The sequence below is a fragment of the Stomoxys calcitrans genome, chromosome 4 (genome assembly GCF_963082655.1).
Source record: "Stomoxys calcitrans chromosome 4, idStoCalc2.1, whole genome shotgun sequence".
In the NCBI taxonomy this organism is placed as follows: Eukaryota; Metazoa; Arthropoda; class Insecta; order Diptera; family Muscidae; genus Stomoxys; species Stomoxys calcitrans.
The window spans coordinates 16474500-16493944 of record NC_081555.1 but is presented as its reverse complement, the minus strand read 5'-3'; the positions used below and the strand labels follow the sequence as shown (position 1 = coordinate 16493944).

General features: G+C 40.5%; 1 protein-coding gene across 4 annotated transcripts in view; it reads right to left on the bottom strand.

The window, feature by feature from the left end:
- Positions 1–19445, bottom strand: part of LOC106084131 (uncharacterized) — a 700945-nt gene that overhangs the window by 655990 nt on the left and 25510 nt on the right. For 3 of the 4 annotated variants that reach the window (XM_059366369.1, XM_059366371.1, XM_059366370.1), the window contains exon 2: positions 1508–2244. In XM_059366369.1, coding sequence (XP_059222352.1) covers positions 1508–2090 — 583 coding nt within the window. In that variant the 5' untranslated portion in view covers positions 2091–2244. Of the gene's footprint in view, positions 1–1507; positions 2245–17161; positions 18280–19445 lie in introns of those variants that run through there. The other variant, XM_059366368.1, reaches the window with a different exon arrangement.

The window sequence follows — 19445 nt, the reverse complement described above, 5'->3', positions numbered from 1 at the left end:
ACTTTTTATGGGTATTTTTTTTTTTAATTTCTTTTTTATGGGAAATTTTGTCAAAATTTTGTTTCTAAGGGAAATTTTTTTATGGGAAATTTTATTCAAAAGTTCTTTTTTAATGGAAAATTTAGTCAAAAGTTCTTTTTTAATAGGAAATTTGGTCAAAATTTCGTTTTTATGGGAAATTTTGTCAAAATTGAAGTTTATATGGGAATTTTGTTATCAAAATTTCCTTTTAGTGTTCATTTTTGTCAAAATTTCGATATAATGGTTTTTTTTTGAAAATTCGATTTTATGGGAAATTTTGTCAAAATTTATTTTTTAATGGGAAATTTGGTCAATGGGATTTTTTCAAAATTTCGTTTTAATGGGAAATTATGTCAAAATTTCTTTTTTATGGGAAATTTTGTCAAAATTTAATTGTTATGGCAAATTTTCTCTTTTATGGAAAATTTATTCAAAATTGAATTTTTATAGGAAATTTTGTGAAAATTTCCTTTTTATGGGAAATTTTGTGAAAATTTCCTTTTTATGGGACATTTTGTGAATATTTCCTTTTTATGAGAAATTTTGTCAAAATTTCCTTTTAATGGGAAATTTTGAGAAAATTTCCTTTTTATGGGAAATTTTGTGAAAATTTCCTTTTTATGGGACATTTTGTGAATATTTCCTTTTTATGAGAAATTTTGTGAATATTTCCTTTTTATGAGAAATTTTGTCAAAATTTCCTTTTTATGGGAAATTTTGTGAAAATTTCCTTTTTATGAGAAATTTTGTGAAAATTTCTTTTTAAGGGAAATTTTGTGAAAATTTTCTTTTTAAGGGAAATTTTGTAAAATTTTCGTTTCATGGGAAATTTTGTAAAATTTTCGTTTTATGGGAAATTTTTTTCAAAATTTCGTTTATATGGGAATCGTCAACATTTCTGTATTTATGGGAAATTTTTTTCAAAATTTCGTTTTTATGGGAAATTTTGTCAAAACTTCTTTTTTATGCGAAATTTTGTCAAACTTTACGTTGATATGTGAAATTTTTCAAAATTTCCTTTTAGTGGGAAATTTTGTCAAAATTTTATTTCTAAGGGAAATTTTGTCAAAGTTTCGCTTCTATTGGAAATTTTGTCAAAATTTCGCTTCTATGGAAAATTTTGTTAATAATTCTACATATATATGGGAAATTTTGTCAAAATTATCTTTTCTTATGAGAAATTTTATAAAAATTTCGTTTTGATGGGAAATTTTGTCAATTTTTTCTTAGGGGAAATTTTGTCAAAATTTATGTTGATATGGGAAATTTTTTTTAAAATATCCTTTTTATGGGAAGTTTTCCATAAAAGCGAAATATTGATAAAATTTCCCAAATTTCCCATAAAAAAGAAATTTCCCATAAAAAATTAATTTTGTCAAAATTTCTATTTTAATGGGAAATTTGGCCAAAATTTCATTTTTATGGCAAATTTTGTCAAAGTTTCGTTACTCTAAAAGTTTTTGTGAAAAATTATTTATCCACTTACCTCCACAATGATCTTTGAAATCATTACAGCAGTCACCCAATTTTAGACAGGCATGATCACAATAACATGGTTTATCATTCAAATCCTCAATGATGGAGTTAATCGGAGCCTTTTGCACAACGCACGATGAATCACGGCCATTACAGCAGAGTTGGGCCTCACGGCAGGAACCGGCCAAGGCCAGCCGGGAGTGTTGCAACACCATAAACGGCAACAATAGAGGCAAAAACATGGAGGCCAACTTGCCAGCATTCCTGTTCGTAACCAAGGTGACACTGGCCATAAACTGAAAGGGTATTAAGGCTGACATCAGCAGCATGGAGAGGAAGTCAGTAGAACGATGCTGTTGTTGTTGCTGTTGCATGTTTGCCTTAGCAGCTGGTGCGTATGGTGCTGCTGCAGCTCTTGCAAATATTGTTGCCAAACCGGCGGTGTCAGAATTTTTAACGTTTGTGAAAATCATAAATGGCAATGGCGACGACAATGATGATGATGATGGTTTTGGCGTTGGTGTTGGGAGAGACAGAGCTGCTGTAGCTGCTTGTATTGCACTTTTCATTTTCGATTTATTGTCAAGTTTCATCGATGATTTATTACGGTTTCGCGTTGTTAGTTTTTTCTCTTTACTGACCTTTTCTGTTTTTAAATTATGATTTTTAATTAACAACAAAAAATATATCACTGTGGTTTTTCTTTAATTGCATAGAGCAGAGCGCATGTATTTGTGGGGATAGTAACTGAAAAAAATTTACAAAAAGGAAACATTTTGGTTAGTATAACAGCTTCAGGAAAAAAAATGTTTAATATTTTGTAGCAGTTATATGAAACCACAAATGTAAATGTTGTTTTAATTAAAGAAGCATGGCGTAGGAATATAATTCCATATATGATAAAAGGGTGAACAAACTGAAAGGCAACAAGTAAAAGCGTGCCAAGTTCGGCCTGGCCGAATCTTGGGAACCCACCACCATGGATTATGATAAAAAATGGGAGCTATATCTGGTTATAGACCGATTTGGACCGTACTTGGGACAGCTGTTGGAAGTCATAACAGAATACCACAAACAAAATTTCAGCCAAATTGGACAAAAATTTGGCTTCCAGGGGCTCCAAAAGTCAAATCGGGAGATCGGTTTATATGGGAGCTATATCTGGTTATAGACCGATTTGGACCGTACTTGACACAGCTGTTTGAAGTCATAACCGAATACCACAAACAAAATTTCAGCCAAATTGGACAAACATTTTGGCTTCCAGGGGCTTTAAAAGTCAAATCGGGAGATCGGTTTATATAGGGGCTATATCAGGTCATAGACCGATTTGAACCGTACTTGGCACAGCTATTGGAAGTCATAAAAGAATACCACAAACAAAATTTCAGCCAAATTAGACAAAAATTTTGACTTCCAGGTACTCAAGAAGTTCAAATTGGGAGATCGGTTTATATGGGAGCTATATCTAAATCTGAACTGATATGGCCCATTAGCAATTAGCAAAGACCTAAACCAATATTAAGTATCTGTGCAAAATTTCAAGCGGCTAGCTTTACGCGTTCGACCGCTGTCGTCATTTCGGCGGACGGATGGACGGACGGAAGGTCGGATGGACGGACGGATGGACGGACGGATGGATGGACGGACGGACGGATGGGCGGGCGGATGGACGGATGGACGGACGGATGGACGGACGGATGGACGGACGGACGGATGGACGGACGGATGGACGGACGGATGGACGGACGGATGGACGGACGGATGGACGGACGGATGGACGGACGGATGGACGGACGGATGGACGGTCGGATGGACGGTCGGATGGACGGACGGATGGACGGACGGATGGACGGACGGATGGACGGACGGATGGACGGACGGATGGACGGACGGATGGGCGGACGGATGGACGGACGGATGGACGGACGGATGGACGGACGGATGGACGGACGGATGGACGGACGGATGGACGGACGGATGGACGGACGGATGGACGGATGGATGGACGGACGGATGGATGGGCGGACGGACAGACGGATGGACGGACGGATGGATAAAAATTGCGGCTTCCAGGGGATCAAGAAGTCAAATCGGGAGATCGGTTTATATGGGAGCTATATCTAAATCTGCACCGATCTGGCGCATTAGTAATCCCCAATAACCTGCATCAATGTTAAGTATCTGTGCAAAATTTCAAGCGGCTAGCTTTACGCGTTCGACCGCTGTCGTCATTTCCGCGGACGGACGGACAGATGAACGGACGGACGAACATGGCTATTTCGAATCAAAACGTCGAGACGATCAATAATATATTGATTTGCCCAAAAAGTAATTGCGGATTTTTCATATAGTCGGCGTTGACAAATTTTTTATAGCTTGTGACTCTGTATTGTTGCATTCTTTCTTCTGTCAGTTATCAGGTGTTACTTTTAGCTTGCTTTAGAAAAAAATGTGTAAAAAAGTATATTTAATTAAAGTTCATTCTAAGTTTGATTAAAAATGCATTTACTTTCTTTTAAAAAATCCGCAATTACTTTTTGGGCAACCCAATACTTTCTTTTAAAAAATCCGCAATTACTTTTTGGGCAACCCAATATATTGGGTCTCAGAGGTATATTTCGAGGTGTTACAAACGGAATGACTAGATTAGTATACCCCCATCCCATGGTGGTGGGTATAAAAATGGTGTAATTTCTTCCAATTGTTATGGAAAGTCTGTGGCTCAAATTTTGATTTTTCCATATGATTGCCTAAGCCAGTAGGGGGCGCTTTATTTATGGCATATCAAATTCTATTAAGTTACTCATGTGGGTGTCTTGTTTGTTTTGTTTTGCTAAAAAATATAGAGATAATATCATAAAAATCCCAACCACAAATTCAATGTCACAAATAATGATTTTAATCATAATTTTCCCATTACCATGTTTTCGAGCAATTTTTCATATAGCATTATTAAAAATTATAAATTTAGTAGGCTTAAAATGCAAAGCATTGCTGGATGTGCCACATCTCCCCCCACCTATCATAATTCAGGCTTGAAAAAGGCCATTATCTTTCATAAAAAAAAACCACTCGCACCACTACTAAAACAGCAAAGCAAATCCAGCTACGATTAAATGTCATAAACACTAACCAGCATCATTTTTTATAAGCCAAAGCTTTCAGTTTAACCAAAGCCACAAATCTTGTCAAAAAATAAATCGCAAAAAAAAAATATTAAAAATAGAAGAAAAACATGGCCGCCTTATGAATATAATAGCCATTACTTTAAATCATCTACCAATAATCTAAAGTTAAAGTGAAAGAATAAGGAAAAATATTTTTATACCAACAACCCAATGCTTTATGTAAAAGACACGAGCTGCTTTTTTTTAGCTTGTTAAAAAAATGCTAAAAATTCCTTTGAAATGTAAAATTTAAGTCTATTCTAGCGTACATCATAAATAATGTCAAAATGTTGAAGAGAGTAGCCGGAGGCAGAAATGCCAACAAGGATGTGAACCAGACGTGGCCCCCCAAGGCACAGAGGCATAATAAAATATAAATAAACGATAAGTAAAGGTATTTGTTAAATTGATTTATGGTGTAATTTTGCAGCCCTCCTGCCTTCAACTTCCCTCTTTTTTTTCTTTTTCAAAGGAAATGCTGTAAGCTTTCCTTTGGAAGGCTTGCTTAAGCAAATAATGATTAACCTGTTTTTTTTGGAATCTTCCTTCTTCTTTTCTCAGAATGGCAAAATTGTTGCCAGTAATTTTTCATTGTTCAATTGATGAGGAATTTTTGTTACTTCAAGCGAAAGGCTTTAAATTGTGAATGAGAATGAAACTCAATACAGCATAAGAGAGCCAACCAGCTTAATGGTCACATGTAGATGTGTGCGAATGTTTGTATGCCATTGTTTGTGTACGTTTGTATGTGTTTGCTTAAACAGCATACAAACAAGTTGTTATATCGCCTGACACCCATACTCATACACACAATGCCACGAGTAGCAATCAAGCTATTCTTAGCACACTCAAACAACATGTTGAGAGTTGCCACAAGTAAAAATCATAATGGATGCTTTTTACACCCTCCACCATAGGATGGGTGTTTTTCCAATTTCGTCCTTCTGTTTGTAGCACATGGAAATATTGAACTGAGACCCAACAGGGTGACTTTTTAGCTATTATCTTTTTGGCAACACTGGTTTTAATAGCTCACGCACGTTTCGTGTTTTGCTTCACTGGCATAATTTAACCATGAATCGTCTTACAAATGAATAACGCTAACAAATTATTGAATTTTTGTATAAAAATGAGTGCTCTGTTAAAAAATTTTATGAACAAAGCTCATTTGTGGCTCAAGGGGTATGTAAATAAGCAGAATTGTCGATTTTAGAGTGACGACCAGTCAGAAGCATTGGGAGCTGTATCAAGCTATAGATCAATTCAGACCATATTGGACACGTGTGTTGAAGGTCATAGAATAAGTCGTTGTTCGAAATTTCTGCCAATTCTGATGCGAATTGAGCCTAAGATTTGCACCATACTAATCATAATTGTTGAAAGTCATAACAAAACTCTTCATGCTAAATTTCAGCCAAATCGGATAAGAATTGCGCCCTCTAGAGCTCCAAGAAGTCAAGATCCCAGATCGGTTTATATGGCAGCTATATCAGGTTATGTACCGATTTGAACCATACTTGGCATAGTTATTGGAAGTCTTAACAAAACACCTCATGCAATATTTCAGCCAAATCGGATGAGAATGGCGCCCTCTAGAGGCTCAAGATGTCAAGATCCCACATCGGTTTATAAGACAGCTATGCCAGGTTATGTATCGATTTGCGCCATACTAATTAGAGTTGTTAAAAGTCATAATAAAACACCTCACGCCAAATTTCAGCCAAATCGGATGAGAATTGCGCCCTCTAGCGGCTCAAGAAGTGAAGATCCAAGATCGATTTATATGGCAGATACACCAGGCTAAGAACCGATTTGAACCATATTTGGCATAGTTATTGGAAGTCATAACAAAACATCTCATGCAAAATTTCAGCCAAATCGGATAAGAATTGCGCCCTCTAGAGGCCCAAGAAGTCAAGATCCCAGATCGGTTTATAGGGCAGCTCTATCAGGTTATGTACCGATTTGCGCCATACTAATCAGAGTTGTTAAAAGTCATAATAAAACACCTCATGCACAATTTCAGCCCAATCGGATGAGAATTGCGCCCTCTAGCGGCTCTAGAAGTCAAGATCCCACATCGGATTATAAGACAGCTATGCCAGGTTATGAACCGATTTGAACCATACTTAGCACTGTTTTTGAAAGTGATGCCAAAATACCACGTGAGAAATTACAGGCAAATCGGATGAGAACTGCGCCCTCTAGCGGCTCAAGAAGTCAAGATCCAACATCGGTTTATAAGACAGCTATGCCAGGTTATTTACCGATTTACGCCATACCAATCATAACAAACCACCTCACGCCAAATTTCAGCCAAATCGGATGAGAATTGCGTCCTCTAGCGGCTCAAGAAGTGAAGATCCAAGATCGATTTATATGGCACATACACCAGGCTAAGAACCGATTTGAACCATATTTGGCATAGTTATTGGAAGTCATAACAAAACACCTCATCAAAATTTCAGCCAAATCGAATGAGAATTGCGCCCTCTAGCGGCTCTAGATGTCAAGATCCCACATCGGTTTATAAGACAGCTATACCAGGTTGTGAACCGATTTGAACCATACTTAGCACATTTATTGGAAGTGATACCAAAACACCACGTGCAAATATTCAGTCATATCGAATAAGAATTGCGCCCTCTTGAGGCTCAAGAAGTCAAGACCAAAGTCTTGTTTATATGGCAGCCATATCACAACATGAACCGATTTTGCCCATTTACAATCCCAACGGACATACACTAATAAAAAGTATTTGTGTAAAATTTCAAGCGGATAGCTTTACTCCTTTGAAAGCTAGGGAGCTTTCGACAGACAGACGGACGGACAGACAGACGGACAGACGGACGGACAGACGGATAGATGGACGGATGGACGGACGGATGGACGGACGGATGAACGGACGGACGGATGGACGGACGGATGGACGGACGGATGGACGGACGGATGGACAGACGGATGGACGGACGGACGGATGGACAGACGGATGGACGGACGGACGGATGGAAGGATGGACGGACGGATGGACGGACGGATGGACGGACGGATGGACGGACGGATGGACGGACGGATGGACGGACGGATGGACGGACGGATGGACGGACGAATGGACGGACTGATGGACGGACGGATGGACGGACTGATGGACGGACGGATGGACGGATGGACGGATGGACGGACGGATGGACGGATGGACGGACGGATGGACGGACGGATGGACGGACGGATGGACGGACGGATGGACGGACGAATGGACGGTCGGATGGACGGACGGATGGACGGACGGATGGACGGACGGATGGACGGACGTATGGATGGACGGATGGACGGACGGATGGACGGACGGATGGACGGACGGATGGACGGACGGATGGACGGACGGATGGACGGACGGATGGACGGACGGATGGACGGACGGATGAACGGACGGATGGACGGACGGACGGACGGACGGATGGACGGACGGATGGACGGACGGATGGATGGACGGACGGATGGACGGACGGATGGGCGGACGGACGGACGTGGCTTGATCGACTTAAAATGACGTGATGATCAAGAATATACATTCTTTATGGGGTCTGGGACGCATATTTCGAGGGGTTACATACAGAACGACGAAATTAGTATACCCCATCCCATGGTGGAGGGTATAAAAACGGGTAGATAGATAAAGGAAAACAAAAAAAGTAAAAAAAAATAGACCGACAGATGGGCTGACAATGGGTCTTAAATTGTGACTCCATCAAGATATTTAAATTTTTATCGAAAATCCATCAAAATTCGAAATTTCACTTTGAAATTTTTAAATTGGCTATATCTCATAAACTATGCGTCCTAGAGAAAAATGGATCTTGATTCGTGATACCATCAAATTTTTATTGAAACTCCATCAAAATTCGAAATTTTACTTTGAAATTTTGAAATTGGCTATGTCTCCTAAATTATGCATCCTAGAGGGAAATGGACCTTAATGCGTGACTCCATCAAAATATTCAAATTTTTATTGAAAATCCATCAAAATTCGAAATTTCAGTTTGAAATTTTTAAATTGGCTATTAGCTCTACGCATATCTGCCCTTCGTCAGGCCGTCCGTCTGTCTGCCCATCTGTCTGTCTGCCAATCAGTCAGTCAATCAGTTTGTCAGTCAGACTATCTGTCGGAATGTCTGCCTGTCTTAATTTCTGTCTGTCCCTCCTTTCTTCTGAACGTAAGCCTATCCTATCATCTATCTGTCCGAATATCCCGTTCATGTATACTTCCGCCCGTCCGTCTGTCTTTCCATCCACCTGTGCTTGTATCTGTCCTTTTGTCAGTTCGTCCTTCAGTCTTTCAGACAGTCTGTCTTTATTGGTGTCTGTCCTTCCATTCTTCTGACCATACGTCTGTCCTATCATCTATCTGTCCGAACATCCGTCCAGCGGTTCATGAAATTCTTCCGCCTCTCCGCCCGTCCATCTGTCTCTGCATTCTGCTGTGCTTGTATCTCTCCTTTCGTCAGTCCGTCCATCTGTCTGTCTGTCTGTCCGCCCATTTGTCTGTCAATCAGTCAGTTAATCTGTTTGTCTGTCAGACAACCTGTCTGTCTTAATTTCTGTCTGTCCCACCATTCTTCTAACCATACGTCTGTCCTATCATCTATCTGTCCAAACATCTGTCCAGCGGTTCGTGTATCCTTCCGCCTCTCCAGCCGTCCGTCTGTGTCTCCATTCTTCTGTGCTTGTATTTGTCCTTTCGTCAGTCCGTCCGTCTGTCTGTCTGTCTGTCCGCCCATCTGTCTGTGAATCAGTCAGTCAATCTGTTTGTCAGTCATACAGTCTGTCCGTCTTAATTTCTGTCTGTCCCTCCATTCTTCTAACCATACGTCTGTCCTATCATCTATCTGTCCGAACATTCGTCTAGCTGTTCATGTATCCTTCCGTCTCTTCTCCCGTCCGTCTGTTTCTCCATTTTTCTGTGCTCGTATATGTCCTTTCGTCAGTTCGTCCGTCTGTCTGTCTGTCCGCCCATCTGTCATTCAGAGAGTATGTCTTCATTTGTGTCTCTCCTTCCATTCTTCTGACCATACGTCTGTCCTATCTTCTATCTTACCGAACATCCGTCTAGCGGTTCATGTATCCTTCCGCCTCTCCGCCCGTCCGTCTATCTCTCTATTCTTCTGTGCTTGTATTTGTCCTTTCGTCAGTCCGTCCGTCTGTCCGCCCATCTGTCTGTATGTCTGCCAATTAGTCTGTCAATCTGTTTGTCAGTCAACCTGTTTGTCAGTCAGACAATCTGTCTGTATGTCTGTCTGTCTTAATTTCTGTTTGTCCCACCATTCTTCTAACCATACGTCTGTCCTATCATCTACTTGTCCGAAAATCCGTCCAGCGGTTCATGTATCCTTCTGCCTCTCCGTCCGACCGTCTGTTTCTATTTTCTTCTGTTCTTATATTTGTCCTTTCCTCAGTCCGTCCGTCTGTCTGTCTGTTCGCCCATCTGTCTGTCCATCAGTCAGTCAATCTGTTTGTCAGTCAGACAGTCTGTCTGTCTTAATTTCTGTATGTCTCTCCATTCTTCTAACCATACGTCTGTCCTATCATCTATCTGTCTAAACATCTGTCCAGCGATTCATGTATCCTTCTGCCTCTCCGCCCGACCGTCTATTTCTATTTTCTTCTGTTTTTGTATTTGTCCTTTCCTCAGTCCGTCCGTCTGTCTGTCTGTCCGCCCATCTGTCTGTCCATCAGTCAGTCAATCTGTTTGTCAGTCAGACACCCTGTCTGTCTTAATTTCTGTCTGTCCCTCCATTCTTCTAACCATACGTCTGTCCTATCATCTATCTGTCCAAACATCCGTCCAGCGGTTCATGTATCCTTCTGCCTCTCCAGCCGTCCGTCTGTTTCTCCATTTTTCTGTGTTCGTATCTGTCTTTTCGTCAGTTTGTCCGTTTGTCTGTCTGTCCGCCCATCTGTCTTTCAGACAGTCTGTCTTCGTTTCTGTCTGTCCTTCCATTCTTCTGATCATTCGTCTGTCCGAATATCCGTCCAGCGGTTCATGTTTCCTTTCGCCTCACCGCCCGCCCATCTGTTTCTCTATTCTTCTGTGCTTGTATTTGTCCTTTCGTCAATCCGCCCGTCTGTCCACCCATCTGTCTCTTAATCTGTTTGTCAGTCAGACAGTCTTTCTAAGTCTTTTAACCATACATCTGTCCCATCATCTATCAGTCCAAACATCCGTCCAGCGATTCATGTATCCTTCCACCTCTCCGCCCGTCCGTCTGTTTCTCCATTCTTCTGTCCCTCTATTTGCCCTTTCGTCAGTCTGTCCGTCTGTCTGTCCGCCCATCTGTCTATCTGTCTGTCAATCAGTCAGTCAATCTGTTTGTCAGTCAGACAGTCTGTCTGTCTGTACCTCCATTCTTCTGATCATACGTCTGTCCCATCATCTATCAGTCCAAACACCCGTCCAGCGATTCATGTATCCTTCAGCCTCTCCGCCCGTCCGTCTGTCTCTCCATTCTTCAGTGCTTGTATCTGTCCTTTCGTCAGTCTGTCCGTCTGTCTGTCTGTCCGCCCATCTTTCTATCTGTCTGTCAGTCAGTCAGTCAATCTGTTTGTCAGTCAGACACTCAGTCTTAATTTCTGTCGCCATTCTTTTGACCATACATCTGTTCTATCATCTATGCTGGTCCCCCGATTTGATTCTATGAGCCTCTAATCTCCAATTCCATCGGATTTGGCAAATTTTTCACAAGGACTATATCGCATATATGTGACAAATATATTTCAAATCCGTCCACGATTAGCTCTCGTATAAACCGATTTCCCATATTGAATTCTTGGATAACTTAGAGGCAGTAATTTCTGTACAATTTGAGTACATTTTCCACAATGACTTGTGGAACGACTTTCAGTACGAGCGTTTAACTTCCAAATACCTTTCAGTCTCATCTAGTTCTTTATGGATAGGCCTACTGTTATGGATATTCATCCCAATGCAACTTTAATCACTACACACCCAACATGGCAATACTGTCACCGATTCATACACCCACACAAACAAAACAACTCTAAAGCATCTCTCATCTCCTTCTTTCGCAAACAAGCGTATAAAAGCTTCAAAATGATTAATGATTGTTCTTGGGAGACAATTACCGCAAACACACACTCTGACTCTCTCTCTTACACACACACACACACACACACACACAGTCACACAAACTCTAGTCGAAAAAGCAAAATCCTTAAATTTAAATGTGTAAAATTAAATTTGGAAACTTTTCAGAGAAAACACTCAACGAAGTGAAAGTGACTAACTAATGGCATGGTGATGGTTACGACGAGTTTAGTGAAGCTGGTAGTGATGGTGGCGGCAGTGGTGAACTTGGTGATGGTGGTTCTGATGGCTTTTTTTAAAGCTCTTGTTATTTTTATGGCAATTTTAAAGAATTTTGAGAGTGTGACGCACTCACAGATTCCAAGGTCATGACAGAGAATTTTCATATAAATCAAGGCTAAATAATGAAGATTTTCGTAACAGCAGAAACCACGGGCTTGGCATTATTTTTATAATTTTTCCTGGAATTTTTGTTAACATTTTCTTGGAATTGGATTAAGAAGACCTGTGTTGGAATTAAAAATATGTGGCTTGTGAAAATCTTCTTAGCTAACTTGTCAACAGTTAGCCAAGAATTTTAAATGGGAGATATGATTTTTTTACTTGAAGGAATTCAAATTTTCTTACATATAAAAATCAATTTGTATTTGTTTGTGTGTTCCTTATAGACTCAGAAACGGCTGAACCGATTTTCTTCAAATTTTCGCACTTGGTCCAAATTTTCACAATGGTCCCGTGGTGAAAATAGGGTACTACATTTTTTGATATCTGAAGGGGGAGCGGACCCTCCCCCTTACCCTAATTTTCAGAAACGTCAGATCTCGGAGATGGGTGGTGCGATTTAAGCGAAATTTTGTGTGCTCTCTTATGGTAACCTACAAACGAAAATTTGGTATTCAAATTTCGGAGGGTGGGGCGGACCCCCTATGTACCGCCCCACCCTAAAACCTACCAAACATATATTTAGACCAATCACGACAATATGGGACTCAAATGAAAGGTATTTGGGATAAGAAAACGTATCTGACATCCAATTGTCGGACCAAGTGATAGGGGGACCACCCCAACCCCCAAAACACCCCTAAATCGGACATATTTCCCGACCATGGCAATATGGGACTCAAATGAAAGGTATTTGCGAGTAAAATACGAATCTGACATCCAAATTTGGGACAAAGTTTCTAGAGGTCCACCACTTACCCAAAACAATCGCCAAACAGGACTTATTTACTGACCATGCCAATATGGGGCTTAAATAAAAGGTATTTGAGTGTAGAATACGAATCTGACATCCAGATGTGAGACCAAGTATTTAGGGGTCCCCCCAAATACTTACCCCAAAAAAGACACATTTACACCCATAGCAATATGGGACTCAAATGAAATGTCATTAGAAGTAAAGCACGAATCTGATATCAATGTTCGGGAAAAGTGTCTATGGGCCCAAAACACCACCCAAATAGGAAGTATTTGCTGACCATTGCAATATGAGGCTCGAATAAGAGGTATTTTAGAGTAGAACACGAATCTGATATATATTTTCAAAGCCAAGTCACTGAGTGGCCGCCCAATCCCCCAAACACACCCCAAACCGGTCATGTGTTCCGACTATGGAAAAATGGAGCTCAAATGAAGGCTATTTGGGAGACCATGAAGCTGACATCAACATTCGGGACCAACTGTCTAGGGGACGTCCTACCATCATAACAACCTCCAAGTAGGACGTATTTGCTCACCAAGACAATTTGGGTCTTCAAGACAGTGGAGCTCGATATTCATTGCTTTTAGGGCCCATACCCCAAAACGGACATATTTGTTGGCTTTTTCAATAAGAGGTTTAATTGAATGGTATTTGAGATTAGAAAGCGAATTTTATATCCAATTTTGAGGCCAATGGCAAAATGGGGTTCAAATATATGACAATAGAGCACGTTACTGATATATTTTCCGGTCTTAGTGATTGGGGGACCACCCCACCCCCCAAAACACCCTTAAATTGGGCATATTTACCGACTTTGTCAATATGGCGCTTAAATGAAATGTATTGGGGGGTAGAGCAAGAATTGATACCCACTTTTGGGACTAATTTTTGGGAGGACCACCCCTTCCACAAAACACCACCCAAAGGGTAACAATTTTTCGACCATGTCAATATGTGGCTCAAATGAAAGGGATACGAGATAAGAAAACGAATTTCATAACCAATCTCTGGACCATGTGTTTGGGGGACGCCCCATCCTGTAAACTCCCCTCAAAACCAATGGCAATATGGGGTTTAAAAAAATGCTATTTGAGAGAAGAGCACGATGCTGATATTTTTTCAGGGCCAAGTGACTGGGGGACCATCTCACCGCCGAAAACACCCCTAAATCAGACATCATGAGAATATCAGTCTGAAATAAAGTATTTTTAGAATGGAGTACATCTTACATCCAAACTGAAATTCGTAGCCCAATATAGATCATTTGAGTTTCAGATAAAGGCACTTATATTGTAAAGCTTATATTGTAAAATTGTTATGTTAACATCTGGGCCAAGCACGGTCCAAATCGGTCTATAATCTGATATAGCTCCCATATAAACCGATCTTCTGATTTGAATTCTTGGGCCCATGGCCGCCGCAATCTTCGTCCAATTTAGACTAAATTTTGCACAAAGTGTTTTCTTATGACTTCCAATAAATGTTCCAAGTACGGTTCGAATCGGTCTATAACCTGATATAGCTCTCATATAAACCGATCTCCAGATTTGACTTCTTGAGCCACTGGAAGCCACAATTTTTGTCCGATTTGATTGAAGTTGAGCATGTAGCAATCTACTATGATTTCCAACAACTGCGGAAACTACGGTCCACATCGGTCAATAACCTGATATAGCTCCCATATAAACCGATCTCCCGACTTGACTTCTTGAGCCCTTACAAACCGGAATTTTTGTCCGATTTTGCTGAAATTTCGCACAAAGTGTTTTGTTGTGACTTCTAAATGGTGTTCCATTATGACTTCTAACAACTGTACCAAGTATGGTCCAAATCGGTCTATTACTTGCTATAGCCCCCATATAGACCGATCCGCCGATTTAGGGTCTTAGGCCCATAAAAGCCAGATTTATTATCCGATTTTGCTGAAATTTAAGACAGTGAGTTTTGGTAGGCCCTTCGACAACCTTCGTCAATTTGGCTCAGATCGGTTCAGATTTGGATATAGCTGCCATATAGACGGATCCGCCGATTTAGGGTCTTAGGCCCATAAAAGCCACATTTATTATCCGATTTTGCTTAAATTTGGGATAGTAAGTTGTGTTAGGCCCTTCGACATCCTTCGTCAATTTGGCCTAGATCGGCCCAGATATGGATATAGCTGCCATATAGACCGATCCTCCAATTTAGATCTTAGACCCATAAAAGCCACATTTATTATCCGATTTTGCTGAAATTTTGGGACAGTGAGTTGTGTTAGGCCCTTAGACAACCTTCGCCAATTTGGCTCAGATCGGTCCAGATTTGGATATAGCTGCCATATAAACCGATCCTCCGATTTAGAATCTTCAGCCCATAAAAGCCACATTTATTATCCGATTTTGCTGAAATTTGGGATAGTGAGTTGTGTTAGGCCCTTCGACATACTTCTGCAACTTGGCCCAAATCGGTCCAGATTTGGATATAGCTGCCATATAGACCGATCCGCTGATTTAGGGTCTTAGGCCCATAACGATTTTGCTGAAATTCGGGACATTGAGTTGTGATAGGCCTTTCGATAACCTTCGTCAATTTGGCCCTGATTGGACCAGATTTGGATATAGCTGCCATATATCCTCCAATTTAGTGTCTTAGGCCCATAAAAGTCACATTTATTATCCGATTTTGCTGAAATTTGGGACATTGAGTTGTGTTAGGCCGATTAGGCTGATCGATTCAGATTTGGATATAGCTGCCATATAGACCGATCTCTCGATTTAAGGTTTTGGCCCCATAAAAGGCGCATTTATTGTCCGATGTCGCCGAAATTTGTCGGCTACTCATCGCGGCCTGCTTATATCAGGCCGCGATGAGTAGTCGGCACTAGGCGGCAAAGACTGGTCAGTGGTCGTCACCGCAGATATAGAAACATCCGTCATAGTTAACCGTTATTACGTACATGCGGTTTCATTAGGAGAGATGCCATCAGGCAAATCAACATTATCAAGAAGGATACCATTGTGAACATCAGCTAAAGATGTCAACGAGAACCTGCAGACAACCGGCCGCGATGAGTGGTCGACCATATCCGTGTGGTCATCGGCAGAGACGCAATCAGGAAAAGGAACTTTATCAGAAGGGACACCATCAAGAGAACTCGATGGTACATCATGGTTGTCACCACCCGAATAAGAGAATTTATCCACCGATCTGGTACCTACGAAGCCAAATAGGACGCATTGGCCGTAGATTGCACATTTTGCCCATGAACATTCCACTAAGGAACAGGGGTAAACTTTTCACATATCAACGAGTGCTGTCCGATTCAAGTTTAAGCTCAATGATAAGGGGCCTCCCTTTTATAGCCGAGTCCGAACGGCGGGCCGCAGTGCGACACCTCTTTGGAGAGAAGTTTTACATGGCATAGTACCTCGCAAATGTTGCCAGCATTAGGAGGGGAAAACCACCGCGGAAAATTTTTTCTGATGGTCTCGCCAGGATTCGAACCCAAGCGTTCAGCATCATAGGCGGACATGCTTACCTCTGCCTCTGCGTTAACCAAATCAGGACGGCTCGACATCGAATCGACGGCGTTGGAAAGAATAACCCGATCAACAGTAGTGATCGGTGTGTTAACCTAGGCATACTCGAAAACCAGTGGCGCAGACCTCTTTCTCTGGTCATTTGAACCCGTTGAACATATGCTCAAGCTTCTTAAACTTTTCAAAAATCTACATAAAATCCTTATTCATATTGGAAAACTTCCTCCTTCGCCTCAGAACACAATTTATGAAAATCAAAATACAGGGTCCTGCATTTCAAACATGAACGCAGATCATCGAACCGTAATCTTATCAAAATGCCTACCTTTCAGCCCCGTGCATTGCAGGTGGGCATGACCAATATGTTTTTATTGTTTGCCTCTATTTCATATAGGAAAGCAAAACAACAAAAACCCTTTAAAGAGTCTCAACAACGTGGTGTGTTAAATATATTGGGGTGGGCTGCAATGATCGCAATTTCGGCCTTTGCCAGAGGCCTCATCAGATTGCAATGTCACTAAAAAATTACATGCATCCACATGCTCACTAATTAATGAAGAGTGCAACGGTTCTTTATTTGCAAGAAAAAAAATAACCCTTATAGGATGGTACGGTCGGGTGTAGGTGTCAGATATGAAGAACAACATTTTTGGTACACAAATTTCATCTTTACCTTTATAGAAAAGAATTTGTATCCCCAAATTCTTTAAAATTTACACTGTTTTAAGTAGGTCAGTTTTGGTATAAATCACACAATGAAGAAAAAATGCTGTATTAAGATTTTCAAACACAAGTTTCAATTTTTTTTTTAATTTTTCTCTTTTTTTTTTGGATGCTGTAGACCTTTTAAATTCTTGCTCTTATCAACACTTAGGCATTAAGGATTTTTAAATTTTTTTATAATCAATCTACACCATAAATCAATTTGTATCAATTTTTGTTTTGAGTAACGATTGTGTATTTTTAATTCAATTTTTCTTATTTTATGTTTTAGTTTTAAAATTTTCCTTTAATTTCCACAATTTTGTCAAATTCCTTTTGAGGACTAGTTTTGCCATAAATTTTTAAAAAATTTCTTCAAGTATTTTACGACAAAAATGCTTCGTTTAACCTTTAACACAATTGCCTGATTCTGCACAAATTTAGGAAAATGTTGAAATTTCATTCAATCACTTCATTCATAAGATTTCTTTCACAATCCGTATGGTTGTAGAATTTCTCGTAATCTAATACCAGCACTCAGCCCTTCAAAATCAACAGCTTGGGTTTTTAAAATTTCATTTAACACCAAAATTTAGAGAATTTTTATTTGTTTCAATTGGCTTTTTCAAACTTTAGTAAAATTTTTACTTATCTGTCTTCACATCACCATCACCGACTCCTTTAATATCATAAATTACCAATTTCCCCCTGCAATTTCTTGTCTAGTCTACTTTCTTTTTATAATGCAAAGAGAACACACACGCACACACCCACTTTTTCTAATTCAATATTTTCCAGCAGACAATTTAATCATAAATTTCCTTAGAAATTTCCCTTAGCATTTCTTTGAATGAAAAAAATTCTCAATGTATGCCAAATTCTTTATACTCAATTAACTCATCAAAGTCGAGCACACACACAAGCACACGAGTAAGTGTGAAATTTGTTTTCAGCTTTAATGCCACTTTCTTTTTTTTTGAGAATTCGTATATGATTTAATTTTTTGTTTTTTTTTTTGCTTTTCTTCGTCACCGCTACGATTTGCGTAAATCCTGCTGTATGCGCTTCGAATCTAGAGAATCCTTTGTCGCTCAGGATAACCGTTAAACTGTTGGCATGTGCTTTGTGATGGTGAGTTTATATATGACCTAAGAGTTTCCACATTGTCAACACTTTGAAGTGATGCATAACCAGGCAACATGTTGCGCAACATGTTGCTAAACATGTTTGGGGTTCATAAGAAACAATTAAAGCCAATGCTTTAAATGTTGGGGCAAACTTCTCACATATCAATGAGTGCAGTCTGATTCAAGTGTAATCTTAATGATAGGGGGCCTCCTTCCTTTTTATAGCCGAGTTCGAACGGCGTGCCGTAGTGCGACCCCTCTGTTGGGGAGAAGTTTTTACATGGCATAGTACCTCACAAATGTCGCCAGCATTAGGAGAGGATAACCACCGCTGAAAATGTTATGGTGGTCTCGACGGGATTCGAACCCAGGCATTCAGCGTCATAGGCGGACAAGATAATCTCTGCGCTACGATGGCCACAATCCTAAAAATAAGCGTAAAAAAAACCAAGGGTCGACCATCCGACTTCAAAAACTTTGAGTGCCGGACGTTTATCATTCAGAAGAAGGCCGATTAGGCCGGCTTCAGGGAGTACATCAATCATCAAACTGACGCCCCCTCAAATGTGCAAGTTGCCGAGAGGAAATCCCAAGACATAATAACGCAGCAGCCGCTCGCTTTATACCTGCCAATGGAATGCCCCAAGTGCTGCCCAATTTCCCGATACAGGCACGGGCACCGGTCTAGGCAAGCTATGGTCTACTGTTAAGTTTCTACCGAACCCCATTAGAAGGGAAGACTCGTTAGAAGGAATGATAGGACCTCAGCCAATTTTGGCAAAGTAACTGTTACTAAACCGAAGAGATGCGCCAGGTAGTTCAACCTTTAATTTATTAAGCATCCCGATAGTGACAAGGCTGGGAGGAGAGCCAATGGGCAGCCATCACAAGTTGCCGTGGACAAAATTACGTCCCGGTACCGACTGGGATAAGGGCATTAAGATTTTTTTTTTCATGGGAGGGATGAATGGAGGGCGAATACTGTGTTTGAGAAGGATTAGAACTAGATCTTCACTAATGGCTCCAAAATGGAGTCAGTGACTGGATTGGGAGTCTAATCCGAGCCACTAAATAACGGTATATCTCTAAGAATGCCGGACGAGTATGCGGTGCCGGCTGGGATAAGGA